At 41.5% G+C, this 16645-nt stretch overlaps 1 protein-coding gene across 2 annotated transcripts in view; it reads left to right on the top strand.

Annotated features, from left to right (window-relative positions):
• Positions 1-12285, top strand: part of DZIP1 (DAZ interacting zinc finger protein 1) — a 44078-nt gene extending 31793 nt beyond the window's left edge. For both annotated transcript variants that reach the window (XM_054586481.1, XM_054586480.1), the window contains 8 exons: positions 1276-1418; positions 4476-4638; positions 4931-5060; positions 5650-5703; positions 7050-7243; positions 8466-8596; positions 9375-9549; positions 11486-12285. In XM_054586481.1, coding sequence (XP_054442456.1) covers positions 1276-1418; positions 4476-4638; positions 4931-5060; positions 5650-5703; positions 7050-7243; positions 8466-8596; positions 9375-9549; positions 11486-11562 — 1067 coding nt within the window. In that variant the 3' untranslated portion in view covers positions 11563-12285. The remainder of the gene's footprint in view (positions 1-1275; positions 1419-4475; positions 4639-4930; positions 5061-5649; positions 5704-7049; positions 7244-8465; positions 8597-9374; positions 9550-11485) is intronic.
• The last annotated feature ends 4360 nt before the right edge of the window (positions 12286-16645 follow it).

Here is a 16645-nt window from a genome sequence, read left to right as displayed (position 1 = left end):
GGAAGACATGGGTTGGAAAAACAGCAGCTTAAGTGCTGAGAGCATAACTTGTAAGATTGCTTCTGACTTTTAATCGTGTGTAATCATATAAAATGTGATCATTTTTATTTAGGAACCCGCAGTAGCAAAGTATAGAAAAGCATCGTCATGCAGCGTATTTCCTCCTATAGAAGGTAGAAAGAGTAATTTGACTAGTTTTGCTGTGAGCAAAACTGTTTACAGATGAACAGACATATTCTTTACTAATGGAATTGAACTAGCATTTAGAAAACACCTCAACCAAAGGCATTTGGTTTAAGATCTACAAATCCAGATGCCGTGGGTACCTGAAAACCCCACCTACCGAAGTGTGGATGAGGCCAGGGGCACAGGGGATGGTGGGAAGGAGTGTCTACAGCCCCAGACTCAGGCAGTAGCATTTGGTGTCGCCCTTATTAAGTGAAATGCACCTGTTCAGAAATCAGAGGATTAAACTCCAAAATGATAGTACTGGTGTGTTCTCCCAGGTCTGCCTGTGGACCTTCACCAGGGGTCGGAACTGCCCAGCATTGGGGCTCTTTCATTAAGCTTTCGGTTTCTTTTGACATAAGGACTCTGTTCTTCAAGGTCATGTGATTACACCCCTTTTTGGAAATCTCTGGAATTAGACATGTTTTGGTGGGGGAATCAAAGAGGAACAGGGAGGGAAAAGTTAGAAGAACTTAGTCTGTTATTTTTTTTGTTTTTAATTATGGATTGTTTTAAATAAAGTATACTTTATCTAAGACTTCTTTTAACCTCTTTTTCATTTTGGTAAATATTTTAAGAGAGAGAATTTCACATTATGAAATTTTATATAAACTCAACTTCTATTAAATTAACTATATGAAAATTTAATTATTTAAAGTAAATTGAGTTTTTTCTTCATAAAACAATACATAAATTGTAACTAAATATAGGAGAAATGAATTATTCAGGAGTAGTAAAATAATTTCAGAATAAAACATTAAACTTCTAAATAAGATTTTTTTTCATCCTGCTTCTTTAGGGACACATTTCTTGCATTATTTATCGAGCTATAATTCAGAAAGAGTCTTCAAAGACATTCAAAGTGTTGATCTTAAGAAAATTTTAAAAGCTGCAGTACTTAAGCATTATATATTGTGCTTAATGACTATCCAAAAATGGAAAAGATTACAAGGGCTTACTTGCTGTTTAAAAGTTGTGATTTATCATTTTCTACTTAGAGATGTAATGTATTTGTTTTTTAACACATTTTTCAAAACCTTATTTCAGGAAGGGAAAATGAACAGAAATTAAATAACCACAAGAACCATCTCAGGAAAGCTTTGAAGAATAACCCTTCTCTCACTAAGAAAATCAGAACGATCTTGGAGCAGAGTTTGGTGCGGAAGTTGGAAACCTTAGGGGTTAATGCAGTAAGTTCATTCATTTCTGGCGTATTTGCTGGTTTTATTTTGTTTTCTAAATAAGAGAGAATCAGAGAAGAGAAGGAGGCATGTCAGTTCTGCAGTTCAATGCATGGTTCTAAGAGCTTCACGAATGTTAAATCATTTGAACATAGAAACAGCTCTCTGAGGTAAGGGACAATATCATCCCCCTTTTACAGACGGGCTCAGGAGCTTGCTCCAGGCCACAGCTTGTAAAGGAGGAGCTGGGGCCGGCATCTAGGCAGCTGCAGTGCTGCTCGCGTTCGGCTGTTAACTCCCAATCCTGGCCCATGACAGCATCAGCCCTTACGTGATACTTGTTAGATGAATGGATGAATGAATTCTATGTCATGTTTTTGCCAGATTGGATAATTCCAGTTCAACGTGTGATAGATATAGATATAGAATAATAGATATATTCTTTGCTTTTTACATTTTCTATTGACACACATAAAATACATAAATCTTAAGGGAACAACTTGAATTTATGTACCTATATGTACATATTTGACTGCATATGCATGTATGCACATATGTTCATGTATGCAAAAGGACAGGGTGGGCAAAAGTAGGTTTATAGTTAGTATGGGAAATAATGCAATAATAAATAATAATGCAAGAATAAACTCTTGTGTTTTGCATACTCACAACTGTAAACCTACCTTGGTTATCTCCATATGTGCATGCATGTGTGGCATGCACAGATATGTGTGTACAGATACACATGTGTGCTGTGCGCAGGTGTGTGGTGTTTGAATGAGCCTGTGCATACATGTATGTGCAGATATATGTATATAGGCATGCATGTGATATATTCATGTGTGTGTAACTGTATACATACATGTGTATAAGGATTTGCACGTGTGTGTGCGCGCACTCTGTAACTACCACCCATATCAAGAGATTGATCATTTTCAATACCCTAGAAGACACTTGCCTTTCTTTGGTGAATATCACCCCTTATTCTTCAACAAGAGATAATGGCTATTCTGACTTAATTTTGCTTGTTCTTGAATCTCCTGTGAAGGGAAACATACCTCATGTAGCATTTTGTTGATGATTTCTTTTGCTTATGATTTTGTCTATTTAGATTCACATCTGTTGTTTCACTTAGCAGTGATTTGTAGCGTCGTAGTTTATTGACTGAATGCGCTACATTTTGTCTATCCTCCTGTTGATAGACATCTAGATTTCTAGTTTGAGGCTCTTTTGACCATGACATTCTTATACACACCTTTTGGTAGACACCAGCATTCCTTTCTCTTGGATACCTCTCTGGGAATGAAATGGCTGAGCCTAAGAATATGCATGTTTCATTTTAATGAGTATAACCAAATAGTGTTTCAAGTGTTTGCACCAGTTTACACTATCCCTGTCAGTGAGTGAGAGTTTCAGTTGCTTCACATTAGCGTTGGCAGTCTTTTAAATTCCCATACTCTTTTCAGGTGGATTTTGACCACCTTTAGGGCAGTGGAAGTCAAACACATTCATGAACATCAGTGATTCCTTTGTGAATTGTTTCATAGTTTCCATGTTGGCGATTTGCATATGGTTTTGGAATTTCATGTTGTATTTGGGACCTCTCCTTTCATTCCAAGATTATAAAAACATTTATTGCTTTCTTTTCCTATCAGGGCTTTAACAATTAAGTTTGGAAACAATGAGTTGAAGATCTAACCTTATTTCCAGTTGGATCAGTTGTCCCAAAATCATTTGTTGAATTATCCATTCTTCTCCCATTTACTTTTATCATATATAAAATTCTCATACACATTTGGATTTTGGGGGGCTTTCTTCTGTTTTATCCTGCTTTCTTATATTCCTTTGCCAACAACATACTGATTTAATTGCAATAGTTTTGTCCTGTATTTTAATATCTGCAACAGGTCATGTCTTGTTCTTTAGTCTTCTTATTTCAAAAAATTCTTGGCAGTTCTGCCATATTTTGTTTCCTAGTGAACTTTAGAAACAGCTTCTGCAGTTCCAGAATAACTCCTATTGGGATTCCGAATGGAATTGCCCTAAATTTTGCATGTTAATTAGGAAGGATTAACATCAGTGCAGTATTGGATATTTCCCTTCAGCCACAGGGTATGGGATGATAGACAGTTAACATGGACAGGTGGCAGATCCACAAGGATCGATTGTAGGATGTGCAATTAAGGAAAAGAGGAGGGGATAGAATAACTGAGGTCAGAGGAAATTTCCTAGAGGTGGCACTTGATCTGATGATGGAGATTTCTGTCTGAGGCAACTGGGTGGATGGCGGGGCCGCCTCCTGTAGCCGAAAGCACTGGGGGATGGGGGAAGTGTTGGGGAGATGGGATATGGGAACATGTATGAACAGCCCTTTAACTAGTTTTTTTCTGTGATCAAATCCAGATGAATTTTCTCAGATTACCTTTTGATTATGCTATTTTCATAATTGAAACCCTCTGATGACCTCATTTTACTTGTGGAATGACCTTTAACCTTTTCATTTGGCACTCAGTCTCCTTTCCTGCTCTTCACCCATTCCTTTGCGGTGTTAACCGCTGGATGCGCCTTGGCTACTTCTGCCTCCACACCTGCCTTTCCTACAAGGGGTCCCCACCCCAGTCCCCACCCACCTGGAATACTCCCTTGTTTCTACTTGTGTGACTCCACCCGTCCTCGAGGGCACAGCCCGGTCTCCCCGTTCTGCCTCCTCTGGTCACGGGGCCTTCGATAGTCTCTCTTTGTGGAACTCCTATAGCCCATGGGCCTCGTGTGGTCCTTATCACACACCTTGCATTGATGGTTATTCAGGCACACGCAATCACACGTGCATTCTGTGCATTCGCAGCCAAGCACTGCAAAGCAGTCGTAGACAGGCACCACATGCGTCATGTGCCCATTGCACCAGAAATTCCTTTCAGGGCCCACACAGTATGTGATCTACTGCGGTGTCCTCCACCTTATATGCAGCAGGAAGGATGAAAGGTTGGCACAGTTAATGCTGACAAATGTACATGAAATGAAAAACATTCCAGGATAATTGACTAACCGAACATTTTATTCCTTCAGGATACACGTGGTATTTCAAGTGATCAGTTGAATAGAATGCTGAGAACCATGGAATCAAAAAGACGTGATCTAGAAAGACAGATACCGAACTTTCAGCAAATTCGAGAATCCCTTGAACATCAGGTCAGCTGTAAAATTGAGGAGAGGATGTTACTGTCTTCAGGTAAGCCTGTCACCGACTGCCATTTCATTTCTGCAGATGGAAGCAAAGTCGAACAACCTTTTCATAATTTTAAATGGCTCACAAACTTTGGTACCTATTATGTGACACTTTATTACAGTGTGAACGTTAGGTGTTGTTGGTTTTTTATTTTTGTTTTTACATTTAAAAAACCCTGTAGTGTGGGCTCTAGACCCCACCGATGAGCTTGTTCATTTCAGTTTCAGCGTAGAGAGTATTGTAGTCTTTCTGCTTTTCGTGCAATGAAGGCTCATGAATGACACTACTATTCCAGATAGGAACAGTGTTTCTCAAATGGATACCTTTTCAACGGGAGAAATATCCAAAGCAATACAACTTCCTCTGAAAAGCAGACAATTGGTTAAACAAAGACCTGTTTTCACTGATAGACCATCTGTTCCAAAGTGAGTATTTTCCAGTCCTTAAATGTTTTTATTAGTGTCTGTCTTAGTCAGTTTCGGCTGCCCTAACAAAATACCATAGACCAGGTGGTTTCAACAATGGAGATTTCTTTTCTCACACTTCTGGAGGCTGGTCGTCCAAGGTCAGCGCGCCAGCCTGGTCACTGAGAGGCCTCTTCTGAGGCTGGCAGTCAGCCACCTTCTGGCTGTCCTCACTGGGCAGTGAGGGTGAGGTCTGGTCTCTCTTTGCTTTCTTATGAGGACACTAATCCCCTCATGGGGGGCCCGTCCCGCATGACCTCAGATAAACCTAATTCCTGCCCAAAGGCCCCATCTCTAGATATCATCAGTTTCAGCAGGGATTCAACATAGGATTTTAGGGGGACACACATTCAGCACATAACAACCTTTAACCCCACAGGTAATCACAGTTGCAATTTCTACCCACCTCTCATTGGTACATGGAGACTCTTGTTGTTGCTTATCCTCTTTGATATACATTAAAAGCAAACCCCACCAATTCTATAGAAATTTATAGTAAATTACAGGATTTACTCATGCTGCTTAGACATCGTTTTCTATCGTTTTCTAGAATGAAGAAAAATATCATAGAAGATCACTTTCCCAGAAAGCCTTCAAGTATTACGTGAGTGTTTGGGTGGGAGGAAGTCATCTAAAAATTTCTTTTCACCGACCATTCCTTTCATTGTAAATGAATGTGCTCATTATGGTCAACTGAAGCCCTAATTATCAAATGTCGTAATGAATTTGTCATTCCTTTGTGACGTTTCTTTGTTTATTAGTTAGTATATAATTTAATAGCACTTATCACATGGTGGCCTCCAGGAAGAAGTGGGACCACCCTGAGTCGCTTCCATTGTCCCCCTCAGCGTCTAGTAATCTTCAATAAGCTTGGTAAATTAGAGGGACGACGTTGCCTTTGAGGGCTGGATCCATGCTGGTGTGGCCAGATGTACTCTAGCATTCTGAGGCTCTCGTGGGCTACTAAGGCTCCCAGCTCAGTCAGTCGTTAACTGTGTGCCACTGGTTCAGTTGCTTATCAGTTTTAAGCCTCGGTGTTCTTATCTGTAAGATGGGCTGATGCTGCCTTTTGCACAGAATAGTGTGACAATTTAATAAGAACATAGGAAAAGGGCTTGGCCTCAGTGCTTGGCACTCAATACATTATAAGTATATTGTTGTTATTAATGATGAGTAAAACTAATTTTATAATTCAATTTCATCATTATTGACTTACTGAAGAGATATCGATACTATAAATCTCTTCATTGAGGCCTTGTGTGTGTGTGTTTACAGTAGAGACAGTAGAAATATAATACAGTAGAGACAATATAATGATTTACCCTTCAGAAGCACTTTTCCTGTATGCGATGCCATGGGGAGAGCTTTTTTTCATGGGATGTAGTATAACCAATGTCTGAAATCTAAGTGCTCCATGAATATTTTTTATTCTTTATTTTTATTTTTTATTTTTTTTTAAATGAATGAACACTGCTCTGCACTTTTATTTCACTTTAAAATGGGGTGATAATTCATGTGATACTACTACCAACAAGATGGCAAAAGCACTTTTTAAGATGCAGTGTAAAGATAAGTTATAAATAATGACACTTAAAAGGCAGAGTAGTTTTATTGCTGAAAGTATTTTTCCTCCCCCTGAGAAATATTTTTCTTAGGTGTGTAAAAACCAAGAATGTTTAGAATATACAAGTTGGGATTTAGAGGGGACCTGTCATACTGGTCTCCATTTGGGTAGACGTGCTGCACAGTGGCAGGTTTGGATTTGAAATTACCCCAGCCTTTTGCATAAATACTGGGCCTTGCCGCCACCTGGCCCCAGGGCCACACCGGCGTTTGTTATGCGTCTTGGGGATCACCTGAGGAAGTTCCTACCACTTTAAGAGGCATATTGCTTGTAAATCTGGAGACTATAGGAACACAGTGCCCCTGTTTGGGTTTTTCTTTGTTTAGGACGCCTCCCTTTAGTTCGGAGGAAGAGCCGGATGCTGGCGACCTCATCCAGGCTTACACGTCCCCAGACTTACCTCTCGTGCCGTCATCCAAAACCAACAAGAGTGGCTTCGGAAGGAAAACCGTCAAAAGTGACACTGACTGGACCGAAGGAAGTGAAATCGAGGACTCTGATATTTCTCCCAAGCCCACAGGTGAGCTCTTACCACTGAAAATCCTTTGGGAAATTTTGTTTAGGTCTGTGGTTCTTGACCAGGGGCACCACGCACGGTCAGCCTGAGCTGGATGCATGCTTGAGGAGAGGGTAGGGCTTCTGCAAAGGTTGCTGCATCCCCCGGAAAATGGGCGGGACTTAGCCACATGTTGGTATTCAAGCAGGAGGAGAGGAGGGAGTCGGGAGTGCCCAGGTGGGTTAGTGTGTTAGGGCTGGTATGGCTTAAACAAAAGAAGTGTCTCGTCTCAGAGTTCCAGAGGCTGGAAGGCCAAAACCAAGGGTGTCTGAGTTGGTTCCTCATGCAGGCCATAGGGACCTGTCCTGTGTCTCTGTTCTTAGCTTGTAGATGGCCAACTCTCTGTGTGTCATTACATTGACTTCCCTCAATGAGTGTATCTGTCCAGCTGTCCCATTTTTGTGAGGGCGCCAGTCATATTGGACTAGGGCTCACCCTAATGACCTCAGTGTAACTCAACTATCTCTCTGAAGGCCCTATCTCTAAACAAGGTCACATTGTGAGACACTGGGGTTAGAACTTCAACATACAAAATTGGAGAGACAATTTAAAGCATGAAACTGGGTGACCGTGAGAATGGCTCTTTTAATACCTTCTGCTGCCTTTCCGAGATGGGCTGATCTAAAGGGACAGACAGTCCAAGTCTGTGACTACTGCTGATTTGATGAAGAGAAGTGGTACTTTAGGGTCATTTTAAAAAAAAATAAATTCTGCTTAATGTAAGTTTTAAAATATGTTTTAACTGTATCAGATGTAATTAGTTTATTGTATATCATTTGTGTATACATATATTTCCATAATTGTGTAAACTACAGATAATTCATTTAAAATAATTAATATTGTTTTTGAAAATACCCATGTGATTATTCCATTCATGCAGGATACCTCACTGAGCTTAAAGTTTCTGATCAGTCCTTGAATAAAACCATCCTCCTTTGATTTAAAATGAAAATTTTACTGCTTCTAGTCCAGAGGATCATTATATTTGTAAAAGAATTATAAGTAATTTAATGTAACATTTTTAACCCCCAAAATACATCCGTTGAATTTATTTTAATAGTGCATAGCTATTTGCAAAGCTTAGTCTCTGTCAGAGTTGCTTGTCGGGTTATTTTGGAACTGAAGACAGATTCAGATTTTTAAAAACTTTTTCTATTTTCTGTCTATTTTTCTGTCGGTCATATAGGAACCTCCATTAAAACATTAACTGAAAAAGTTGAAAAGACGGTTTCAAATCAGAGAAATGTGAGCAAGCCCATTGGCGGGATTGATGTTGCTGAGGCGTTCATCAAAAGAGAATTCAAAGAAGAGCTAAAGGTGAAAGCACTTTGACCTGCTAAACATACACTGAGAACTTCATCTTCTTTTTTGTTTTTAAAGATTTTGTTTATTTTTTAGAGAAGCGGGGGGGGGGGGAGGAGGGAGAAAAAGAGGGAGAGAAACATCAGTGTGTGGTTGCCTCTCGCATGCCCCCTACTGGGGACCTGGTCCGCAACCTCGGCCTGTGCCCTGGCTGGGAATTGAACCAGCGACTCTTTGGTTCACAGGCTGGCACTCAATCCACTGAGCTACATCAGCCAGGGTGAGAACTTCATCTTTTAAGGATATTAGAGGATTTGTACATTGAAACTTGTTTTCTTTCTTATTCTGTTTACTCTATTACAGTTGTCCCAGTTTTTCCCCCTTCGCTCACACGTCTTCGTTAGAAAGGGGGTGGTGGACGTGAATGTTCCTTACAGTTTGGGATTAGTTACTGTCATCACAGGCAAAAGCCCCAGAGACGGCCTCGCTTCTATTTTAAGGAGCATCCTAACTACTTCTAAAATGTAGTGTTCCTGGCGTTTTCTAAATTCATGATGGGTAGAGCAGGAAACATGGCAAGAAACAAAAAGAGGGGTTCCTCTCTGCTTTCAAGACATGGATTTCTAAGTCCACCTCATTGCCCTCCAGAAATGACCAGAAGAGGGACCCTCCACGGTGCCCAGCTTCCTCCCCTTCGGTGTCAGCGTAACTCGGTCTGGCCAACAAAGTGACGGAGGGGCTCCAACAGGGGCCACCTCTTTAAGAAACATCATTCTTCATGTATTTCTTTTAGTGCTCAGATGTGGATGATGACGACTGGGACATATCATCCTTAATGGAGGAAAAATCTCTGGGGAAAAAAGATGGAAAAGAGCAAAAAGAACCTCCGCCCGTGAGGAAGGAATCCCATTCTACTCAAGTGCCAACCGCCTGGGGTGCACCCGTCCTTCCTGGGCCAAAGGGAGAAGGTTTGCTACTTTGATGTCTTGTAGAGGCTCGGTCCGTTTTCCAGTCTGTGTTTCGTCTTTATAAATGTCTAATTAAACTGTGCTGATACATCATCAGACCGAAACACCCTGTTGGTGTAACAAAGACCTGGATGCTCTATGTTATTTTAATAAGGACCGAATGTGTACAACTTACTGGTTTGTGTATACTTACTAATTTTTATTTAATTTCAGGCCTAATCTTTAATATTTAAATTCTATGTTATTTTTTTATTTTAATTTTTTAAAGATTTTATTTATTTTTAGAGAGAGGGAAAGGAGGGAGAAAGAGATGGAGAGAAATATGATGTGTGAGAGAAACTGATCGGTTGCCTCTCATTCCCCTCTAGAGAGGACCTGGCCGGCAGCCCATGTGCCCTGACTTGGAGTCGAACCAGTGACCTTTTGGTCCACAGGCTGGCACTCAATCCACTGAGCCATGCCAGTCACGGCTAAATTTTACGTTATTTTTTAAAATGCCTATATATATATATATATATATATACACATATATATATATATACACATATATATATATATACACACACACACACACACACACACACATACATACACACTCTTTATGCAGGTGCCCCATAGAAATTAAAACTTATGATCATATACTTGAATGGGGCCATTCATTTGGCACAGTCTTCCCGAATTATTCTGTTTTACATATTACATATTTTTATTTTCTTTGAAGGACAGTTTCTCTTGTAACATTACAGGCAGTGAGATAAATGACAAATGAGACCATTCGTTGAAATTGTCCTTGGATAAGTCCTGGAGTCTGTATGAGTCCAGTGACTTAACTCTTGATACAGTCGATTTTTTAAATTAGAAAATGTGATTTATATTCTTCATCAAAGTACCTGTTGCCTGCGGTGGGAGTCTGGCCGCGCCTCTTCCGTCCCCTGTCCGTGTCTCTGCTGACTGAGCACCTCCTCGTCTGAGTAATGGGGTCGGACCACCATTTCCAGACTTGTCAGCTGTCAACATTTAACTGTGAATGTCCTGCTAAGACAGAGGAAGATTTAGCTCATTTTCCACACTTACTACACGTCTCATGCCCCCTCATCAGTATTTTTGTACCTGTGTTTCTAATTTTAAATGAACACAAATTCGTGTCAACCTCTGCTTGGCCACTAGCAGCCGCGCCTCTCGCGCACCCTGCTACGTGAAATGAAGCATCACTGCCTTTGCCGTTCACTTCACCTTTCCCCTCCACCACTGCGTCAGCCGCGCCTTTGGTTTCACACCGTCAAGTTATGACAGCAACCCCTGTTCTGGAACCATCCCTAAGTTTCCTGGGGTGTGTCTGAATATCGATCCTGGTAGTTGAGAAACCAAAAGGCCGTGTTTGCAGTACAGTGACTCAGGCAGAGAGGTCTTTCTGATTCCATTCCCTTTCTCTTCTTCCAATGCTACGACCTCAAAATAAACACACACACCCCGCAATCTAAAATCAAACTCAAGTAGAATTCGCTGCACCATACTATTTCCAACGGCCCCAAATTTTAAGCTCATCTACCCTAGAAAATCTGTTTTTACCATTTAATCCCTAGTAGGCTTGTTAACTTTATTCTTTCTTTACTCCCTGCTCACTCGGAGTCAACAATAGCAACAACAAAAGCATATTGAGAGCTGTCACCCTCCCAGCCCTGTGCTGCCTGCAGGGAAGGAGAGAGGCCGGGCACCCACAAGCGTCCTGGGGACTACCCTGGGGCCGTGGCCGTTTCCTGGTCACCTTGCATTGGAGCCTCCTGCACAGCTTGGGGAGCTGGGGGTGGGGGCTGGCAAACACCCCTGCACGCTGAGTGATAAACTGCAAGAGGAAGTTACAGATTTTTACAGGCTGGACAATGTGCTTGTTTAATCACTGGAGCCTCCTCTTCCTCCTCTCTTCCCTGCCCCACAGGACTTCAAGATGAACAAAGCACACTGAAGAGCAGCTTAGTGACTGTGACCGACTGGAGTGACTCTTCAGACGTGTAACTGTAATCCCACATGTTGGAAGATCCAGGTGCCAAGAGTATTTCAGTGTCGCAGAATGTCAGTAGCTTGCCAACACCATACAAGTGCTCCTGCCTTACAGCATTTCCCACGGTAACTAGGAAGCTGATTCAAAGAACAAGGGTCTCTTTAATGGCACCAAATATGGTCCTGAAAAACAAATTATTAACAGAATTTCGAAGAATATAAAGGTGTTTAAGACTTCTGATGCTTAAAAATAGTGTGTCATTGAAGTCATAAAAAGTTTTTTCTTCAAAATTGTACTCTAGTGTTTCAGTGTGTTTTTTCCAACTAATTTTTAAGTGAAAAATTTTAATTATAGCCTATTTTGGGTTTAAAACTTTACATCTTTCTTATGTATGTTATCACACTGGAAGTGTTTTATCATAATTCTATTAGTATCTTTAAAACTGAATTAGTGGAGTCAGTGAAATCTTAAGGGTCGATCGGTTATTTTTTCATATAGAAGTTTAGAACTATGAAATATAGCTAGGCCCATGATAAATACATTTTCCAGAAGTACCTTTGCCATATCAGCTTTGAGCCATTGTAAGCATGTTGTTATAAAACAATTATTTTAGAACTTTACCATTTCTGCAGCATAATCTTTAACTTGGATGTTTTATGAACAAAATGTAGCTATTTTTAAGATGGATTTGAGAATTAGTTCTTCCACCTTCTCACACTAGGCCTTGTTGATCAATAAACCTTTCCTTGCTCCAAACTCTGGTCTATTGAGTGTTGGTCTTTCTTTTGAAGCATCAGGCACAGAAACCTTGGGCCTGTAACAAACAGTGAGCCAGCCAGGAGCTAGTGTTTCTGGTGGACTGGCCCCCACTCCCACATTGCACCTCACCGCCCTCCTCGCCCCTCCCCCCCCACAAATCACATTTGGAGTGAAGAGGAAACATCTTTAGATCTCAGCTGTCTGTGGGATATAAGCGACCTTTCTTTCCCCCTTTTTTTCCTTAGAGAGCAGTGTGGTAAATAATACCTTTGTAAGCAATATTGAAACATTTATATTTTTCTTCCTACCTGACCCCTCAAGAAGTTTGGAGACTCTGAATGAATATTATTATTTTCATGGAAATATGGTTTTTATGAAATTCAGTAGGAATCTGTTTTCTTTATAGTAGGACACAAATTGGAGACTCTTGTTAAGGCTTTGGCTGGAATCCCACAGCCCAGCTGGCTCACTTCTTCCACAGCTCAATTCTTTTACACCTGGAACTTCCTAAATAAACTTTTGCTTGAATTTGAAAAGAGAGAAAGATGCACAGGCTCTGGATGTCTCTAGAAAGTGCTAAGGAATTAAGGTTGACTTTGGAGGCTGAGAAAAGCTTATTGGAAAAACAACCTAATACCTTTCTCACTTACATGGTTTACAGCAGTCTTTCCAGGTAAGGAATGAAGGAAGGGAGATTCCTTATGAAGTTCCAGTAAAGCAGATTGAAAAGAATCTATACAGTCAATTGCTATTCTTGTTGTACTCATGCAAATAACAGGCCAAATCTTATTGAAACTAGACCTATGCAATGAATTAGTCCTAACTTGGCTATCTTTGTTAAAATGAGGGCTATTTTAGAAAGAAAAAAAAATGTTTCCGTAGAAACCATAATTGTGGATATTATACTTAACTGCTTTTAAATTTTTTCACTTGTGGACTGGACTGGGTCTTGAAATTTTCTAGTGAAGGGGTTTGGCTCCAGCCCTCTGAACTAGTGTTTCATTTTTATCCCTTCCTTTGCCCTGGAGTTAGTGAGAACTGTAACTTTTTTCTGAGCCTTGGGATTGCAGACTGTAGCTAGATGACATGATGTAAACTTTGGAGAAACCCTAACAACTCATGGTTGGATGGTTTAGGTGGCACATAAGCCACACAGAGCTCACTGGGCAGCTGATGCCTTCACCAGGGGCGTTTGGACGACAGACCAGTGGAATCTGTCCAGTTTTCATGGCTGACCTTCAATCCCAGCAGCAACGAAGCTCTGAGCCTTTCACCTGGAGGTCTTCTCAACAGGCAACCTTACAGCCTCAGAGACTGGCTGATGGTTTGCTCTGATCATTACTTAGGGTACAGGGGCCCGTTTCTTAAACCATTGCTATGGGCTCTGCTTATAGACTGAAACCCCAAGTGCCCCCTCTAAGGCTCAGGGTCCATCTGGCAAGAAGTCAACACGTGTGAGGTGGTAAGAGGCAGGTAAGAGGGCCCAATGGGCAGACCAATCTGACTCCATCTTACAAGCTCATCCTCCCTCCTCGCTGAACCTGGACCCAGTGGCTCTATTTCTCTCAAGACTGAGGGATAGGCAGAAAATGGAGCTGTAACAGGACGAAATGCTTCCTCTCTGGTGGCCTGCAAGGTAATAGCTCCTGCTGTATGTGCTAATGAGCAAAATTGTGCTTGAGGCTTGAGCAGCCCCCCTTGTCAGGAAAGAGGTCGGGGAACATGTACAAAGTAATGACTGTTTTCCATAGATTCACAGGAGTCTTCATAACTGGACTCGGATCAGTGGGCGTGAGTGGGCCAACCGGGAGCAAAGGGATTGAAGAATTTCACACTAAAGTACCTGTCCAGCCAGTACCACCCGCTGCCTCACCCCTCCTCCCTTCTCCGAACAGTAAAAGATGCCTAAATTCCAGGTGCTCTTAAGAGGGATTTGAGAATTAGTTTTCCCACCTTCTAGAGCTAGGCCTCTTGGTCAATAAACCTTACCATGCTCAGAAAATAAAAGGTCACTATTTTAAGGGTAAAAATATGAAAAGATTACAGATTGAGTCATTACTAAATTCATATGTATATAGTTTTTTTCCCCCACTTTTTAAAAATGCCCAAGCCTTATTATAAAATTCCTCAAAAGTAATTTACTTCTATTCTTAATAATGGCATTGTCAATGGTCAGAAGATTCATATAAAGTGTTTTTGCATTATTTATACTTTGTGGTACTATCTGTACTGGGTTCCCCCAAAAAGCAATATTTTAACTAAATGGTTGGCTGGGTTTGGGAATCTCTTCATTTTGTCCATCTTTAGAGTGAAGCCCTCCATTCCGTCGTTGGGACTGGGCTAGTAGAAATGGTTTCTGAGCTCAGCCTGATCTTGCTAGGGGTTTAAGCTTGCCTTGTTGGCTATGCCATATGACATCCTGCTTCAAAGTTAGAACAATTTACACGTTTCTATCCCCCCACTTCTTATTTGTAGTCCACCAGTATCCTTTAAAAAACTTCCCACAGGGGCCATTTTATGCACCTGTTCACACTTCCCATGTAAGTTTTTAAAAGTTTTAATAAGAGCCAAATCAAATGTCCAACCCAGTAGGACAGAGAGAAGCAACCTACAAAAACACAGTGTGCCCAAGGAGGCACAAAGGCCACTGCGTAGCTACTTGGGTGTTTGGGTTTTTTTTTTTAACATGCATTATTCATTTAATTAGATCAACTCTTTTTCTTGTCATGTGCATTATTATTTCACTTAATTAGATCAACTTTGAGACGTAGTTGTCATCGTAACCCTCACCCTAAAGATGTGAGAAACTGAGAGTAAGTAACTTGCCAAAGGCCATACACCCAGAAAGGGACGAGAAATGTGATGAACTCTGCTAAGTGCATGCAATATTTAAATTAGGTCGCTGCATCTGTGTTCTAACAGCCGATCCTTTAATTTAGCCGTCTAGTCCCGTCCTTTTGTCCTGCTAGAGCTGGCTGGTTTGTTCTTCTTTGGACCATCGCCTTCTCTTTCCCCTCCCTGAGCACAGCTAACGTGTCCCTGGCTACTGACACAGCTCTTCTGTACTTTGACGACTCCTCCTCCCAAAGGCTTCAGGACCTGGAATAGCTCAGTACAATCTAAACAGTATCTTCACTAGTACAGCTCTGAAATGGTTAGATTTATTTTAAACTCAAAAAACCCTGCCCCTACGCTGGCCTGTAGCACCTAACTTCCCTTTATTGCTTTCAGTTCATTTGTATCCCTGGAAAAGATATTTCAAGTATTACGATCTAGAATACTTGAAAAGATATTTTAAATATTATATATATACATAAATGAAATTTGGGGCAGACAGCATAACAAACATGTTCATTTCCTTTTCATTCCATTACCTCCAAACAATGTGATTTTCCCTGTTAAGTCTTTCACACTTCAGGACAGCGTTCTTCCCGCCCATGCGGTGATTAGTGTTGAAAAGCATCTTGCTCACAGATAACACAGATGCCAGCTCTTATCCGAAGCTTGAAACTCTCTATTTGGCCCTAGACTGCCTCGGTTCGAAGTCTGTGTTCTGTGCCTCGCTGTGGCAAGTTACTTCCACTCTGCTTCCACTCCCTCCCCGCTGCAGGCCGGTTTCTAACAGCACCCGGGAGCGCAGCTGTGAGGATGAAGCGCGTTAGGGCATGTGCAGCGTTCAGAACGGTGCCAAGTGCGTGGTGAAAGGGCTGGTTCTAGGAATAAATCACTGTCTTTGTTCAAAAAAATCAATAGAGCAACTTACGTATTTGAAAAATGGTCTCTCCGTGGCCCAACTAGCTCTGCACCCAGGACCTAAAGGACATCAGAGCTTGGCCTTGGTTCTGGGAGAGGCAGGTGCCACACAGGCTCCCGGACTTCTTTTGTCAGCTTCACAGTCAGCCACGACCCGCGTTTCTAGCTCAGCTCTCGCGGCTGCTCCGCCCCAGAACCTGCTTTCTCTACCAGAGATGCCTAAGCAGCTATGCATGGCGGATGAGCCGGGGAATGGGCCGCAGCATCTTGGCCCCATAGCTTTCTTGGAGAGGTTACTGTGAATTCCAGTGATGGCTGACAGGTGCGAGACACTAGAAGCCACTGCACGCAGCCAGGAACATGTCCATTCAACCCGCACATCTTTTGAAGAATAGTCTCATGTCGCCCCCCCACACTGTGCACAAGACACCACTCCTTACACACTTTCTGTTAATTCTATGAAGACAGAGACACGAGACTGGGGAGAGACGGCAACACATGAGTAAGACTACTTTACAAGGTACTTCTTGACCCCTTCCAGTGCTAAATAACACAGGCTGGAAATGGATACAAATCCTGGAAATA

The sequence above is a fragment of the Pteronotus mesoamericanus genome, unplaced genomic scaffold (genome assembly GCF_021234165.1).
Source record: "Pteronotus mesoamericanus isolate MK-2021 breed Mesoamerican mustached bat unplaced genomic scaffold, CSHL_Meso_final contig_94, whole genome shotgun sequence".
NCBI lineage: Eukaryota > Metazoa > Chordata > Mammalia > Chiroptera > Mormoopidae > Pteronotus > Pteronotus mesoamericanus.
The sequence above is the reverse complement of the archived record's forward strand: the minus strand, read 5'-3'. Positions and strand labels throughout refer to the sequence as shown.